This window comes from Perognathus longimembris, chromosome 14 (assembly GCF_023159225.1).
Source record: "Perognathus longimembris pacificus isolate PPM17 chromosome 14, ASM2315922v1, whole genome shotgun sequence".
Lineage (NCBI taxonomy): Eukaryota > Metazoa > Chordata > Mammalia > Rodentia > Heteromyidae > Perognathus > Perognathus longimembris.
The window spans coordinates 43,452,307-43,469,363 of NC_063174.1; the positions used below are offsets into that span (position 1 = coordinate 43,452,307).

The 17,057-nt window shown below is 52.0% G+C and overlaps 1 protein-coding gene across 1 annotated transcript in view; it reads left to right on the forward strand.

Annotated features, from left to right (window-relative positions):
• The window catches only part of Tmem63c (transmembrane protein 63C), a 58,075-nt gene that overhangs the window by 12,827 nt on the left and 28,191 nt on the right, over nucleotides 1-17,057 (forward strand). Inside the window, exons 2-4 of the mRNA XM_048362568.1 lie at nucleotides 14,107-14,174; nucleotides 16,297-16,447; nucleotides 16,674-16,753. Coding sequence (XP_048218525.1) covers nucleotides 16,298-16,447; nucleotides 16,674-16,753 — 230 coding nt within the window. The 5' untranslated portion in view covers nucleotides 14,107-14,174; nucleotide 16,297. The remainder of the gene's footprint in view (nucleotides 1-14,106; nucleotides 14,175-16,296; nucleotides 16,448-16,673; nucleotides 16,754-17,057) is intronic.

Consider the following 17,057-nt stretch of genomic DNA (forward strand, 5'->3'; position numbering starts at 1 on the left):
GAGACATGTCCCCTGACCCTTTCTTGAAAGAAACCTCAGGGCAAGCAGCCTTGGCCCCAGGAAGTGCTCTACTGCTGCCCCCCTGCCATCTCCCCTGCCCAGCCCTGCGCGAGGTCCACAAGCAGCAGTGTTGAGTAGTGTGTAAAGCTCCAGCACCACCATTCAGTGGTTTGTGCCTTGGCAACCACCATCTCTGTGTACCCCAGCATCTTTATAAGCCAAATGAATGGACTCCCACTTTGCCTAACTTTCCTAAAGCAAAGGGTAGTCATATAACTCCTCTGCTCTACAATCGTCCATGTCTCCCCAAGGCTTACTATTTAATGACTGTGCCCTAAGGGTCTGTGTCTTTTAAGGGCCTTGAGGGCAGGAGCTGGATATATATTCTTTGTTGTACCCAGAAGGAATCAGTTGACTCATCCCTCAGAGGAAGAACTCAGTTCCTAAGGCACAGGAGAGTAGCTGGGAGAGTGGCCCCCTGCAGACCCACAGCTAAAAGTTTGACCCAAGCTCTTCTTCCTCCCTGGCCACAGCCCAGCCGTGAGCCGATGAGGATGCTGGGTCCACTGGGAACCTCTAGCTCTGGCTTCTTCTGCCTTGGCCACTGGGACTGTAAACACAATGGACCCCATTCTAGATTCCAGCTCTGTCCATGTGAGAGTGAGGAGAGGACAGCTGGCCACTGCCCAGAGCAGAGCAGCCCTCTGCTGAGGTCAAGCAGATGGCAGACATGAAGTCATTGTCCTCATTCCATGCTCCGAGCTGGTCAACGCTTCTGTACCCATAGCTCTGGTGGGCAGCCCAGGAACGGCAGAGACCACTTGTGGTCAGCACCCTGGACAGAGAACGCAACGCTGAGCCATCCCAGCAGCAGGGAAGTCCAGGAAGAAAGGGATGGACACTGGGCCGAGTTGAGTGATCTGCATTTAGAATTATCTGGTAAGGAGACTGTGTGAGCCTCTCCGAGTCTCCATTTCTCTTGCTGTAAAATGGGGAGGTTGATTTTTTCCCTTCAGGGGGTGAGTTGAGGCCTAGGGTGCCTGTACAGGGCCGGCCTGGGATGGGACCCAGTGACTTCCAATACTGCCCTGATCAGAATCAGGTCTGCTCCTCCAGTTCTGCATCCTGCAGACCTCTCGCTTCCCCCTGGGTGCAGTTTGCTTGTCTTGGCCTCCACTCCAAGATGACAGAAAGCAGTGAGGGGTGGGGCGGGGGGGTGGTTGGAGCAATCCAATGCTTCCCAGATTCCTGGCAGGGTGAGAGGCACAGGAGGGGAAGTAGCACAGTTCTGTCTGCATATTTCCACTGGGAGGCTCAGGTGCTGCCAAGCCCGGGAAGCCAGAAGTGAGGTACCAGAGAGACAGCAAGCAGGCCGGGATGTTTCCTGCAGTGTCTTCTCCCCTCTCCCCCTCCACCCCCCACCCCGCAACAATTAACAAGAGTTTGTTAGGGTTCTAGGCAGCAAATACAACAGACCTGGCCACTGGGATTTCTCCTGAGAGACAAAGTAGACAACAAGTAGCCTAAACCCTGGATAAAGTGCTTTAGGCTACAACTGAAGAAAAAATGGAGACCACAGGAGCTATGTTCTTAAGTAGAGTGTGATGTGTGAGACACAGATTGTTTCCCCTGGGAAATCCCTGGCAGGCCTCGGGACTTGGAATCAAGGCCAAGTGAATTTCATGAGACCCTAGGACAGGAGAAAGATCTAGAAGTCCTTCTGTTCTAGCTCCAGTCCAGACAGTTCCATACCTTTCCCTCTCAAACTCTTCCACAGCTCCTCTCTGCCTTCTAGACGGTGCAAATCACTCAGCCTGGCTCAGGGCCTCATGGTTGGTTCCCAACTTGCTGGTTAGCTTGCCAGGACCTTCTCACTGTACCTCCGCAGCCCAGCCAGTCTGTCTGTCATTTCTGGAACATTCCACCCTCTGCTTCTCTGCTCCACTCACTTGTCCCCTCTGCTCAGATTGCCCCATTCCCCCACTGGTTTTTGTCAGTGCAGAATCCCATCTGCCCTGCAAATGCTACTTTCTGAACCTCCCCCCCACCCCTGGGCTGTGTGCTCTGAGCCCAAAGCCCAAGAAAGGCACAGCCTTTCCTCTTGCATAGCTCTTCCTCTCTCAGGTTCAGGCACCAGTTTACCTGCCCATTCTGTCCACCTGGCTGGAAGTGGCCTGAGCCAACAGGTGTTGGGCCGGGACAGAGACAGAAGGGGAGACCAGCAGGAATGGAGAGGGGGGATGAGGATAGAGGGGAAAAAGAGATCCCTACATTTGTTTATTCTAGGCAGGCAGATTTGTTAACACAGAGAAGAATGGGTGTCTCTTCTTCTCCCAAAATAGCCACTACTTTCTTCAGCAATCCAGGCCAGAGCTTCCTTGAGTCTGACTAGAATTCCTCTTCTGCTGCTAGAGGTCATTTTCTCCATTTCTATTCTCAGTATCAAGGTAGTTTTCCTGACCCTCAATCCCACCTCAGGGGTGGGAGCTAGGTCAGAAGGAGGCCTGCGCTCTAGTTGAGGAGGTCAGCAGTATCCTGAACCCCATAGAGATGGTCAGGGGGTTAAGGTGTGGTGGTCCCCACAAGTCTGGGGAGTTGTATCAGCCATAGCCCTCAGCCACTCGGCTCAGCCTCCCTTTGGGGCTGACCTTCGTCATGAACAAGTCTGTAAGTAGAGCGCTCCCACCTCAGCAGCACATAGCTCTTAGGTCCCTTGCCTCTGGGTTCTCTGAGCCCCCATGGGTCCTGTGAGGCCATGAGAGTCAGACCCACAGCCTCTGCCATCTGGCTGCCAGCCACCCACTGCTGGAGCAGCTGCTCTCAGAAAGCCCCCGGGGCAGTCAGCATGGCTGCTGCCCTAGTTAGACAGATGGGACCAGAGCCCAGAAGGGCTTCAGCCTGGCCTCTCTCTGTGTATGTGCATATGCGTGTGCGTGTGTGTGTGTGTGTGTGTGTGTGTGTGTGTGCATGTACACATGCACCAGGTCTGGGGCTTGAACTCAGGGCCTGGGCGCTGTCTCTAAACTTTCCTGCTCAAGGCTAGTGCTCTCCCACGTGAGCCAAACAAAGCTCCATTTCCAGCTTTTGAGTGGTTTATTGGAGCTCATCTCATAGACTTGCCTACCCCGGCTGGCATTGAACTACAGTCCTCAGATCTCAGCCTCCTGAGTAGCTAGTATAACAGGTATGAGCCACCATCACCTGGCTCAGCCTCCTTCTTGTGTCTGAGGAGTGGTTGTTTCCATTTAGTGGAAGCCTTGGGTGTAATCTGGGCCCATAACTTGCCCTGCCCCTTTTCCCATCTTTTTGTGTTGGTCTTCCCTAAATATCATCCTAATATCATGTCCTGCTTTCCACCTGGTTGGAGACCCTTTTGCTCTTAGACTGTTCTGACCCTGCTCAAATCTCACTCCATCCCAGTGGCTTCCATATCTGGGCTACTGAAGAGTTCAAATGCCTTGGTGGGGGCCAGGAGTTTGGCCTAGTGGTAGAATGCTTTGCCTAGCATGCATGGAGCCCTGGGTTCAATTCCTCAGTACCACATACACAGAAAAAGCCAGAGGTGGTACTGTGGGTCAAGTGGTAGAGTGCTAGCCTTGAACAGAAAGAAGCTCAGGGACAGTCCTCAGGCCCTGAGTTTAAACGCCAGGACTGGCCAAAAAAAAAAAAAGCCTGGGAGTGCAGACTCTGAGCAGAGCACTGGTCAGCTAGGAAGCTGTCTGTTCATCTGTTTATGGGAACTAAGCTGTCTATCTTTAAAGAGCTGCCTTGGTTTGCACCTCCTCCAGATAGCCCTTCTGGACATTCCAGAGCCAGCACCTGTTGAACTTATGGCCCACTGTGTCCCTGTAAGTGGCCTAGACCCAAGACTCCATGAGCACAGGCTCGGGTCTGGGCTGACTGTTGACCCCAGTGAGAATAGAGTCCTGGAGTGGTTGGACCCAGCCCATCTTCATCCTTCCCTCGGTAAAGCTGCAGCCTGAGCTGAGGTGTGCTACTGTTCTGAGCACCACTGATCCTTTCACCTTTAAAGCAGCTGCAAAGGAGAGGGGGGCAGAAGCAGTGGGGGGGGGGTGAGGTAAGGGGGTCTGCACTCTGCTGAAAGATTTCCAAAGTCCCTTCTAGGCCCTGGGTAGATGTCTGCACTCCTGAACTGTACACTGTTTTCTGACAGCACGGCTGCAAGGAGGGCATTCCCCCTACAGACACCCTCCTTTTCTCCCGCTGCCCTGGACCACAGAGGACATGGCTGCAGCCTGGCCCTGAGCCTCCTCCACCCACAGCCACTGGCTGCCTGCCTGGAGGCTGCCCTGCAGTGGGGGCCCCTGCTGAGCATTGGCTACCCTCTTGTAGGTACGCTTGCGCATTCGTTCCGGCCCTCCCCCTCTCCTTCCTCCTCCCCTCCCCCTCCCTCTCCCTCTCTCTTTCTCTTCCTCCATCTCTCTCTATCTCTCTCTTGTACACATGCATGCACACACATTCACACCCACAAAATGAAACAGATAAACGAGGTGGAGGCATAGATCAGTTGGTAGAGCACTAGCCAGTGAGCTGTCTCAGTACCAACTTCAAGTCACTGTCTTGGACAACCTCCCACCACCCCAAATCAGACACATAAACGTAAACAAGTACCATGTCCCGTGCACATATATAAAAGTATAAATGCATCCTAATACACATACACACACACAAATCCCAAACTCAAGTTATACTCATATTCTCAAGCATGTCTGGTATCTCCAAAACATGCACAGACATATCCACAAAACAAACCACAAACCCAAGTGCATGGACTCATGGTTAGCTTCCTGGGGCAGCTATAATAAAGGACTGCAAACCCAGCAGCGGGAAATAAGATGTTTATTCTCCCCCACATCCACAGGCTGCAAGTCTGAAACTCAGGCCCCTGTGCCGGCTCTGGGAAAGGTCTGCTCTCTTTCTCTCTCTCTCTCTCTTAGCTCTGTGGGGCTCCAGAAATGTTTGGGGTCACTTCCCTTTAATATATCACCCCAACCTCTGCCTTCACTTTGCCTGGCCTTATGCCCACGTCTCAGTCTTCTATGGTCTCATTTTAACTAATTACATCTGCAAAGATCACATTCTCAAACAAGGTCATATCCCGAGGTCTCATCCCAGGTAGAAATGAAATTTGGAAGGACACTATTCAGCTCATTCCGCAAACACATACAGAGGCAGACAGAAGACAGGCACACCGACAGCCACCCAGGCCCCGGCACAAGATCGTCCATCACACCTTTCTTGTTGCGCCTATCACATGCTTTTCACCTTGGTTTTGTTGGGTTTCGTGGAGTGACTTTGCATATGTGCAGAATTCAAACAGTGACAGAGAACGAGCTGAACCCAAGTTTTTCTCCCTGCTCTGTGGCCATCAACCCGCCTAGAAAGTTTTCACCACCAGCGGTTTCTTTTTTTTTGGCCAGTCCTGGGCCTTGGACTCAGGGCCTGAGCACTGTCCCTGGCTTCTTCCCGCTCAAGGCTAGCACTCTGCCACTTGAGCCACAGCGCCGCTTCAGGCCATTTTCTGTATATGTGGTGCTGGGGAATCGAACCTAGGGCCTCGTGTATCCGAGGCAGGCACTCTTGCCACTAGGCTATATCCCCAGCCCTACCAGCGGTTTCTTGAGCACCCTTCCAAAGAAAATCAAGGTCTAGGCAGAAGCCTAGGGTGTAGGTCTGCACCTTGCTTTTTCTGCTGGATCCATGCCCCTATGACCAGGTGGTCTGCTCTTATGGGGTTTGGGTGGACCTGACCATGAGCTCACTGGCAGCCCAGCCATGTGTTGCTAATCTCTGTCTCCCTGACCCGGAGCCCTGGCAGGCATAGATCGGGAGTTCTGGGAAGGCTGTATCTGAACATTGATGAACCGCGAACAGCTGGTTGAATCTGAGTGGGGCTAGGGCTCAGCCTCCAGCTGTGGTGCCTTGGTGGGCTGGGATCTGTCCTGGAAGAGATGTACCACCTGCCTGGATGCCCCTGCTGTGGGCATCTCCTTCTTGGCAGACAAGGCTGGTTCTGGGATGAGACTCACTATATCTCTGTGGTTCCCGCCCCTCCCTGGCCCTCTTCCCCGGTCTTTCCTCTCTGGGGAAAATTGCTGAGGAATCCGTTGAGCAGCGGCTAGGGAGAGAAACCCCACCCCATCTTCCACAGGAGCTGATGAGGAGTGAGCATTTACCCAATCTTGCTGGCTAAAGGTTTAGTCCGGACTTGTTGCCACGGAAACAAGAATTACCGCAATAACTCAGGGTCGAGCTGCGGCTGCAGCTTCACCCAGCTGTGGCGAAATTCATTTGCTTCACCTCACAATGGATGCCTCTGTCGGAGACATCATGGTGCACTCCATGAGCAGGCTTCCGGCCATCCCCAGGGGACAGAGGTGGACAGGGGTTGTGCAGCCTCAAGTGACTGGACACACCCAGGGCAAGGCTAGCTGGCAGCTCCCTTTGCTTAGCTGTGAGAGAAGCAGCACTTGAGAGATTCCCCCCAACCTAGGCACTCTGACTTTGAGATCATAAAGAGCCAATGAGCCCCTCCAACCCCACCTTCAGTCTCCTGTCCCCTGCCTCAGACAACAGAGAAACCAGTGGATAACCCAGCCCTGGGCCTGTGGTCAGTGAGCTCTCCATTCCCTGGGAAGCCAGCCACGGAGAAAAGAATGCCATCACTGCAGACGCCTCCTGTGAATTAACTCCCTTAATCCCTGTATCTACGCAACAGGGCAGACGCTAGCTATGTCTCTATTTTACACAGATGGAGACTGAGGCACAGGGAGGTTAAGGAACTTGCCCAAAGACATAGGGCTGGTAAATAACAGAGGCAGGAGTTGGCCCTGCAGCATCAAGCTCTAGGGACCCATGCTTACACACCACCGTGTGTGCCTGCCTCCCAAGATGCTCTGAGGCGAAGGATGGGGAGCAGGCCTGGCCTGCTGAGATTAACTGAGCTGATTAAGTGAGATTAAATGAGCTGAGACTAACTAGTAAGAGAACGAGAGGCAGTAGGGCAGGAAGAGAGACGAAGATGCAAAGGCCCTGTGGAAAGAGGGAAGAAAAACTTCAGTTCTAGTAACTGAGGGGGAACAAAACTGAGGGGCTGGAGATGAGAATGAGGGGAGAGTTGAGCAAGATGAAGCTAGCGTGTTAGAGCCACACACATCAGACTTGTTAGGCAGCTTAAGGAGAGCAGCCGAATGATCTTCCAGCTGATCTCCTCACAGTCCTGTCCAGGAAGACTCTCGATCAGGTGCAGTGCCTTTGGCTGTGAGCCACGGGCCATCTTCTCCCACACTGTGAGATTCCTAGCAAGGTCTCTCCACTCCCCTTTCCAGAACGAGCAGGGGGGAGGGAAGAAACATGGCATTGAGCACCAACCCCTGGGAGAGAATGCAGGAAAGAGCGAAAGCTGTTGGATTGAGAGGGCGGTGTGAATGCCACACAACCCAGGGTACTTGAGGAAGACTGGAAGCAACAGCTTAGAGCTGAGCCTCACTAAGGGAACACTCCTAGGGAGGAGGATCAAGCATGCTTCCTTGAAAGGGAGGACTGCAGGGACTGGAGAAAGCCATGGCCTTGGAGAGCAAGAGGCTGAGGGAAGACAGGAAGGCTCTAGGGAACCTGCAGGCCTCGGGGTGCTGCAGCCCCCACCTCCAATCTTCCTGGAGATAAGAGTCTTGCAGACTTTCTAGGCTGTAGTTGTCAGATCTCAAGAGGGAGAGAGAGACCTCAGCAAACTCAGGCCTTGTTTCAGTCCCCCACCCCTGCTTCAGGGACCCTGGCTAGGAGACTCATCTACTGTGGGCCTCGGTGGCCTCATTGGTAAAATGGGGACAGCTGATTGACATCCATGGCCTGCCCAGAACTGTGATCAGGTGAGGTGAAGACGCCAGACACACTTCCTAATCTGGGAGGAGAGTGCAGTCTTAGGCCTTGCACCTTGGAGATGGCCAGAGGCTAGACTCACAGCAGGACCCCCCCACACACACACCAGTACATTCCTGCTCATTCCCCACCGATTACCAGGTGTCCAGGAATGTGTGTGCATATTAACTTTTCCTACTCTGAAAAATATCTGCAGGACCATTGAAAAAGCATGGCATCATTTTGTTTAGGTTTCTTTCCGCTTCTGCCACCTGCACCTCTCCTTCCCTGTAGGGGTAGTTCTGACCTGAAGCCCATTTTCCTAACCGCCTACCCCCGCAATACATTCCTGGAATGCGCAGAGCTGCTACCCCCACTTGTGCCTTCACATGACGTGGTGGAGCCAGGCACTCTGATTCCAGGCCTCCAGCTGTGGGATTTAGGCCAGTCACTTCACGTCTTTGAGCCTCAATTTCTCTCCCTATAAAATGGGGACATTGATTCCTGCTTCTGAGTCTACCACTGTTAGATTGCTTATGAGAATACATGGTGCTCAGTGAGACAGCCGAAGAGGACGCTCAGCCTTGCGTGGTGGAGCGTGGATGCCACGCCCTGTCCTTTCCCTCTGCGATTGCGCCCACCCAAGCCTAGAGTGTGGGCTAGCTTTTCCTTCTCTGTTCACATCTATCTTCAGCCTAGGGGTTTCATTGCTGCTGTGGCTTCAGTGTTCTCTGCCTTGATGATGGCTCCTAGTAGCGTGATTCAGAATACCATGAGCACCCCCCCCTCCCAGGACTCACCCTACTCCTACCAATTCTCTGACCCGGCGGGTCTGATATCCCCGGCACACCTGGGCTTCCTCATGCGTGAGCTAGGGAATAACACAATCTACTTGATCTTTGTACAGGACACACAAACCACTCCTAAGATCTTAAGTAAGAGCAAATTTAGTTATGTTGCCTGTTCTGAGGCTTGAACTCAGGGTCTGGACATTGTCCCTAAGCTTTTTTGTTCAAGACTAGCACACTATCCCTTAAGCCACGACTCCACTTCCGGCTTTTTGGGTGGCTAATTGGAAACAAGAATCTCATGAACTTTCCTCCCAGGTTGGCTTTGAACCTTAGTTCTCAGCCTCCTGAGTAGCTAGGGTTATAGGCATGAGCCACTGGCACCCAGCCAGAACAAAGAATCTCATGTTTTCAAAATGACTGGATGGTTCCAATCATGGTCCTCAAATCAGACAAATCACTCCTTATCCATAGTCAGGAGCATTGTTCCCAGAGCCACCCAGTTCTCATTCACTCCTCTGCAACCCAGGGGCGAGGAAACGTTTTTGCCACAGTTATCTCTCATGCCCTTCCTGGGAACCAGGGCCAGGGCCTGACACTGAATCTACTATAGTGATCTCCTTTCCTCCCCAGAGCTGGTCAGCAGAACTCGGCCCAAGAACCAGGAATCCAGGCTCCTCTTCCCTCCCACCTTCAGTCTATCCCAGCATATCTCACTGATGGTGCCTGATTGTATGCAGAGCTCCAGCTGCCAGGGAATGTTAGAAATGTAGGAGTTTGGGGGCTTGCTGGGGGGGGGGGGAATCTTGTTTTGTTTTGCTTTTCTTGTGCCAGTACTGGGGCTTGAACTCAGAGCCTAGGTGCTGTTTCTGAGCTTTATTTCATTCAAGACTGGCACTCTACCAATGAGCCACAACTCCATGTCTGACCTTTTGCTGGTTAATTGGAGATAAGAGTCTCACAGAGGTTCCTGTCCAAGCTGGCTTCAAGCCATAGTCCTCAGATCTCAGCCTCCCAAGTAGCTAGGATTGCAGGTGTGAGCCATGGGCACCCAACTGGGAAAGGAGCTTTTAGCTTTCCAGGATTTGCAATATAGGAAGGTGCACTGAGAAGAGCTGGGGTTGGATACTGAGTGCCATCCACCTATTCCAATTACCCAATAAACGTGTTACCTAGATGATGATGAATTAGAGGCTCGGCACACAGAGCCCACTCAGCAAATGCCGGTTGTCATTCTCATTCTTCTCTTGGTAGGAATGCCAAGGAGCGCTGCTCTGTCATTCTGTCATTCGCTGTGTGGCTGTGGCACTAGGTGATCTAGGTGGCTCTGTCCGTGGTGCTGAGATCCAGAACAGGCTGACTGAGTGCCCGGCTTATGCAGCAGCCCTGGGGCAAATCCCCTGGGCCAGTACCTCAAAGCTTCAGAACCAGCAGGGGGCTGAATTAGGTAGAAAGTGGGAAAATAACAGGACTAGCCTTGAGGGCTGTTACTGCAAATGGATGTAAAGGTCAATCAGCTACCATCTTTATCCCCAAACCTTCCACCATCTCTCCTTAACTACAGGGTGTCAGGAAAGTGGGTCTTTAAGAACTCTTTACCTTGATGCAAATAGCTCCAGGATGCTTAATTGATGGGTCTCCAGGTTGACCACACAAAATAACTGGAGATTTTTTTCTTTTCTTTTTTTTTTTCAGCATTGGTGTTTGAACTCAGGCCTTCTGCTTGCTAGGCAGGTGCTCTATCACTTGAACCATGCCCCCAGCAATTTGTGTTTTTCAGTCATTTTATCAGATAGGGATTCTCACTTTTACCAGGCACTGGCCTTTGACTACAGCCTTCCTACCTCTGTTTCCCATGCAGCAGACACATACCACATTGTAGACACATCACACCCACACCTAGCGTGTGTGTGTGTGTGTGTGTTTGTGTGTGTGTGTGTGTGTGTGTGTTCTTTTTGCCAATCCTAGGGCTTGGACTCAGGGCCTGAGCACTGTCCCTGGCTTCTTTCTGCTCAAGGCTAGCACTCTACCACTTGAGCCACAGCACCACTTCTGGCTTTTTCTGTATATGTGGTGCTGAGGAATAGAACCCAGGGCTTTACGTATATGAGGCAAGCACTCTACCACTAAGCCATATTCCCAGCCCCATAGCTGTTTTTCTGAGATGGAATCTTCCTTTTTTTTTGCTCCAGCTGGCCTTAAACCACAATCCTCTTCTCTTTGTCTTCCAGGTGGCTGGGACTATAGGTGTGAGCCATGTGGCCAGATGAGATTCTCATTCTTTATGTCTGGGGTGAGGTATGAGGATCTTTATCTACTAGATGCCTCAGAGCTGATTCAGAACCCTCTAGGAGGAGAGGCCACTGAGAGCACTGAATGAGGAGCCAGAAACCCCATCCTTTGCCCACACCCACCCTTTCCTAGACTTAAACAACATCTTTTAATAGAAAAGTTGAGCAAACGACCATGATTGTGAAGGTTCTGAGGTGATGGAGGAAAGCTCAGAGCAAGGAGAGGCTCGCAGATCCTCAGAGGAAAATTCACAGCCGGCTAATGAGGGAGGCGTGCAAGGCCACGAACCAGAGACCTTCATTTCAGTGACTCGAACTGCCACCCCCACCCCTTCTACAGGCCCCTAGCGGTGAGCGGGAACCTAAGCCGGGACAGAGCTGTATGTGTCCAGAAACTCATTTCTTTTTCTTTTTTAGTTTAAATATTTGCTTCATTACTTTAAAAATGCATTGTGAAAGTGATGTACAAAGGGGTTACCGTCACATAAGTCAGGTATGAGGTGCATTTCTTTGTGAGCGGTTTCACCCCCTCTGGTTTCTTTGCTGAGTCCTGAGCCATGGGAGAATCCTGGTAACAAAAAGGAAATGCATTATTGAAGCAAAGGGAAGGCCAGAGGGGTGGGGCAGGAGCTATGGCTTTGTGTGCTCGGGGGAGGGGGCTCCCCAGCTGCAGGATCTTCTTCTGGGACATGGCTGCATCTAAACCACAGATGCAGGCCTTGTGGGCTGCTTGCTGTGATGTTGTGGGATGGTGAGCTGAGTAGTATTGCTGGGAAATGCAGCCTGGTGTCTATAAGATTAGCTCACACCTCTCTGCTCCCGCTGCATTGCATTAAGAGGCTAGGAGGACTCTGACCTTGGATAGGACTCCAACAAGGCCATCCCCTTCCTCTGCCCTTGCCCAGCACTGCCAGCCCTGAAGAGGGTAATGAAACACCTGGCCAGTTCTGCCATTCACTAGCACGATGGCCATAGCCAACTTGTCCAACCCCAATCTATCTTGATTTTTCCTTTTCATCTAGGGATGCTTCTTGTGCCCTATGATTAAATGAACTCGTGCTTGAGTGGAAAACATTTTCAGGTTCAATAAATGCTAGCTATTTGTCAAATTGTCCCCTCCTCAGGTCAGAGCCTCTTGGAAGATCCGAACTCTGGGGTCATTCCTGAGATTTGGCCTTCAGATGTCTAGTTCCTCTGGAAGCCTGGCTCACCAGGACAGCCAGGGCTGAGCCGCAGCTAGGTCAGGACACCTGGAAGAGAACAGACAGAGAACTCCTCAGAGAAAGCTAGTTCGTTTCAAAACCTTTGCTTAGCCACCAAGGAAAATTTTGTCCTGGCCAAGAATGACAGATTATCCAGATTTGGGCATGGGAAGAAGCCTAGATAGGGTAGAGATGGGCCACAGGAAGGCAGCATGCTCTCCACTAAGATGAAATGTGTCAACGAGTAGTAGCATCACCCCCTCTCCTGCCCTGTGGCCTGGAGGCAAGATCGAATTTGCTTTTTATTCACAGAAAGGACAGAGGCAATGGCCACCCTTCCTGCTGCAGTGTGAGGGAGCGCGAAACCCCCCTTCCCAGCCTCACCTCTCCCCTTTCCTGTCCCAGACTAAAGTGGATGGGGAAGAGGAGCTTGGCGATCTAGACCGCTTACCCCCATCTTCACACGTGTGGATGACCCTGGGTTGGCATGGCTGACATTAAGCACTGAAGGGCTTTCTGTGAATTATCATCATCTTTACAACAACTCTTGAAACAATGCTATTGTTATCCCCCTTTTCTAGTATAGGCTCAGAAACTCCAAGAGGTAAAGTCACCATACCATCCCTGGTCACACAGGGTGGATCTGGGATTTAGTCCAAGCCATCTGGCTTCAGACAACTTATTCTTCACACACACTCACACCCACGCCCCAAACAGCCTCTTTGTCTTCTGCTGGGAAATTGATGCCTGAGGAGACATGGTCCCTGACACCTAGCAGGCCAGGTTGGTGCTCCTGCCACAGGTCCCTCTAGCATCGGTGGGAACCAGGCTTCATTCATTCTGTTTCTCCAGAAGGTCAACCCCTGGGCCTTCTTCCCTTGATCACACACAAGAGCTAGCTCTTTGGCAGAGCCTGTACCTGGAAAATGGGGATAACAGTAGTACTGCCCCACAGGGTGATGGAGAGATGAAGAAGGTATGTCCAGAATGGACCTGGCAGGCTGTGGAGAAAGGCTGGGTGCTTCTCTGGGTTTCCATGGTAACAGCCTCCCCTGTTACTGGCTCTGCCTGCTGCCTGAGAGAGCGGAGGAGGGTGGTAAGGTAGGAGAAAGGGTGAGGGCTCTCTTCTCTCTTTTTCTTCCTCACCAAGCAGCCTGTGGTCCTAATTTAGGGGTTGGGTCATTGTAGTGAGCCCTTCCAGGCAGAAAGTAACCCAGGCACATAGAAATCATCTCCTAACATCCCCAAGCTCTGTACAGTGTCTGCCCAAGAGTAGGTGCTCAGTGAATTGAGCCCACCGTGTTGGATGGATGGACAGGCAGATTGATGGATGGATGGATGGATGGATGGATGGATGGATGGATGGATAGATAGATGGACAGACCAGTATCCATCCTAGTTTCCAGACACAGTTATTCATTTTCTCTTCCCCAAAACATTGTATTTAGTCTGCCTTGGGATCTTTGCCCTTATAGTTCCCTGTACCCACCCTTCCCCACTTCCTAGTGCTAATGCCTCCACCACCGCAGCTCAGCTTGGAGGACAACTTTTAAGCCAGGGGTCACTGGCTCACACCTGAAATTCTAACTACAGGAGGCTGAGCTATGTGGATTGTGATTCAAAGCCAGACCAAGCTGACAAATTTGAGAGACTCTTTCTTATTGTTAATTAACCAGCAAAGAGAATAGCTAGAAGTGGACCTGTAGCCTAAAACTGAGGGACAGAGTTCAGGGCCTGGGTTCAAGTGCATACATGCATGCACGCACACACACACACCTCCACACCACGCACAAATGCACTTTAGAAGACGCCATCAAGAAAATGAAAAGAGAGCAACAGACTGGGGGAAAACATTGCAAAACAAATCTGAAGAGCATCTATGCTGAAGAGGAACAGGCTCTGAGAGCCCTTAAGTCTGACTTTTCCACCTCATGTGTTCTTTCACAGGAAGAAACCTGGTAGCTGTGTGGTATTTCCAGACCTGACTTGGACTTTCCTCTCCATAGCTGATTAAGGTAGGAAAAAAAGCTCCCTGGACCTTTGAAACCTACAGTTTGCCTCGCATGCCCTCCATCAAACAGCTGCCTTGACGCAGGCTCCCCCTGGTGGCCATCAGCTTCCTTTGGATCCTGTGTTGGAATCTGCCAGGCTCAGACGGCTGCTCCTCCCATCCTGGAGATGCTGTTGTAGTTGCTGCGGTCCTCTGGCAGAAGGCTTACAAATGGAGTATACTGTGTTGAGTGCCAACCACTATGACTTTACATTTGACCGGACTAATCTCATGATGTCATCTATTCCCATTTTTTGTGGGTGACCCGAGGGACCCCAGGTTCCCAGACCACCTTTCTCATCTCTCCCTCTCCAAACCCTGTGCCTTGTTTCCTTTCTCCTCCCCACCTCCCACCCTCCCCAGTTCCTGAGCCCACAGTGGATGTCCTGGAACTCTATATCCTCTTTTCTCACAAGTGTTTGTGGCTGCTTCCTGAGTTACAGGCATGGTTCCACAGGATCCAGAAATCTCGCCCCCCCCCCCCCCAGCTCCTCTCAGCAGCCCTGGGAAGAGGTGTCAATGGCTGATGCCATCCCTGTTTTTTTCAGATGAGGAAAGGGAGGCAGGGATACCTGAAGTGCATAGCTCAAGGAGCAGAGCCGCAAGGTACAGGAGTGCCCTCAGCTTCGGCGCATCCTGACTTCCTCACCAGGAACTGGAGACCAAGAGTCTTCCGAACTGGCCTCTGGAGAGCAGCTCTGCCTCTCCCCCGCAGCCCTGGCCTGGCTCGGAGAGACGTCTTTCTTGCTCTGCTTTGCAACTGTCAGGCTCTTCTTCTTTCTCCAACTATCCTCCCAGTCTTAGCCTAGAATCTTCTGCCCTCTTTGCTGTAGCCATTCACTATACTCTAACCACTGTCCCCACTTTAAACCTTTTCACCTCTCCCTTTCTCCATGACCCCGCTTCAATGATCTTGTCCTTTGCCTTGGAGGGACATCTGTGCTGGTGGCTTTTGTCACATGGGCAACTCCGGTCTGCCTTCTGGATTCCGTGTCTGTATCTCCTTGGCTTGTTCACCTGCGCCCTTGGCTGCCTCCCCTCTGGTCCTCTTCCCTGCTCCCACATCATTGTCTTCCCATCCATGGACAGCGACTCCATCTTCCAGTCACTCAAGCTGAAAGCCTTAGACAGTTCCTCAGCTCGCTTCATCCTTTTTCAGTCCGTGAGTGGGTCCTCCCTACCGCTTCTGGCCCGGCGCAGACTGCCAATTCTCCCCTACCAGGAATCCTCACTTGTTTGGCCCTCCTCACCCTCTCTCGCCTCCATCAGAAGGAGCTGAAAAACACCTTAGGTCATCGCAAGCCTCTCCTTGGCTCAAACCTCTCTCTTTTTGTCCCCCTTCCTTGTCCAGCCCCGGGTTCGCAGCCAGGGCCTTGGTTCCTGCTGGAGCAGGCTTCCCCAGGCCTATGTGACTTCTCGCTGTCTGCAGGTCCTCCCTCCAGTGACACCCTTGCTGCGAGGCCTTCGCTGGCCACTCCCTCTTACAACTCTAACCTCACCCTCTCCCCTTCCCATGCCCATTTTCACTCTCCCACACTCTCTTAATTTGTCTGCCCTCCCTCCTTAATATCATTTTGGGTTAAAGCACAGATTGCTTACAAAACGTCTTTCCGCCTCCTGGTTTTCATTTTATTAAACTGTAGGTTAATGCTTCAAAAAGTTATACCGCTGGAGTTTTCCCCAGTGCTATACACCAAACTTGACATCTGTGCATATAGACCTTTATATGTTTGTGGATATGTTTATAATTTACATCTAACTTCCACATATGAGAGAAAACAAACAGGTGCCCTTTGTGTCTCTCAGCCTGACTTACTTTCATTTAGCATGTGTTTTTCCAGGTCCATTCATTTCCTTGCAGAGGATACAATATTCTTCCTGACGAATGTGAGATTCCATCGCATGTATAGACCATTGGCCCTTTGTCTTGATGACACAGTTCCCCAAGCTTGGCCTGGCCCCTGCATGATTGATTGGCCAGGCCCCGCCTTGGCCTTACGCTCCGTGCCTGTCTCCTAACCCCCCAGCAGCCTTGTGTGTTTTGCAGAATAGGGGCCAACCCCCATGTCTCTCTCAGAACCTTCCAGGATGTCTGCCGTGCCGGAGGAACTGAATTTGGCGGGAAAGTTTGGCAACATTTCCATGGATGAGTGTTTCCAGTCTCGCAGCACCGTCCTCCAGGGGCAGCCCTTTGGGGGGATCCCCACCGTGCTGGTCCTCAATGCCGCCTTGTGGGTGGTGAGTCCTGGGCACTCGTTCTCCTCTCACTGCTCCCCAGCTCATTGGGAAAACTGCTGCGTCCACTGTGTGCTGCTGGGGCGGGGTGGTAGGGATACAGGCCTCTCCCTGACAGAGCACCCCAGGGACTTCACAAGAGTCTCCCCCAGGGGAATGCAGGCGGTTGGCCCACTATGGAAGCCATACTCAACATCTCTGACCAGTTTTGCTTTCCCTGGTCTTGCAGCTCATTGTCTTGGCTTACTCCTTCCTCCGGAAAGCCGCTTGGGACTATGGGCGCCTGGCTTTGCTAATACACAATGACAGGTAAGGGAGGCAGGTGAGCCCCTTGTTCCCTTGGGAGGCTTCTTTACCCAGTGCCCCAACTGCAGCAAGCGTCTTGCCAGCCGGTTCCCTGCAGAAAGGAGCACTGGAGGGCAGCCCTCACTGGGCACCATGCCACCTTCCTTTCCTCTGGTCTCAGACTTTCTGGATCCACGGCTGGGCTGTCAAAGTGCATTGTGCACCCGGCAGCAGGGCAGAGCTGCAAGTCCAGCAGAGGAACTGAGGCGTGCCTGCAGCCCTGGGCCCAGGGAGCAGGGCAGACATTTGAGGCCTTCTCTCTCCTTTT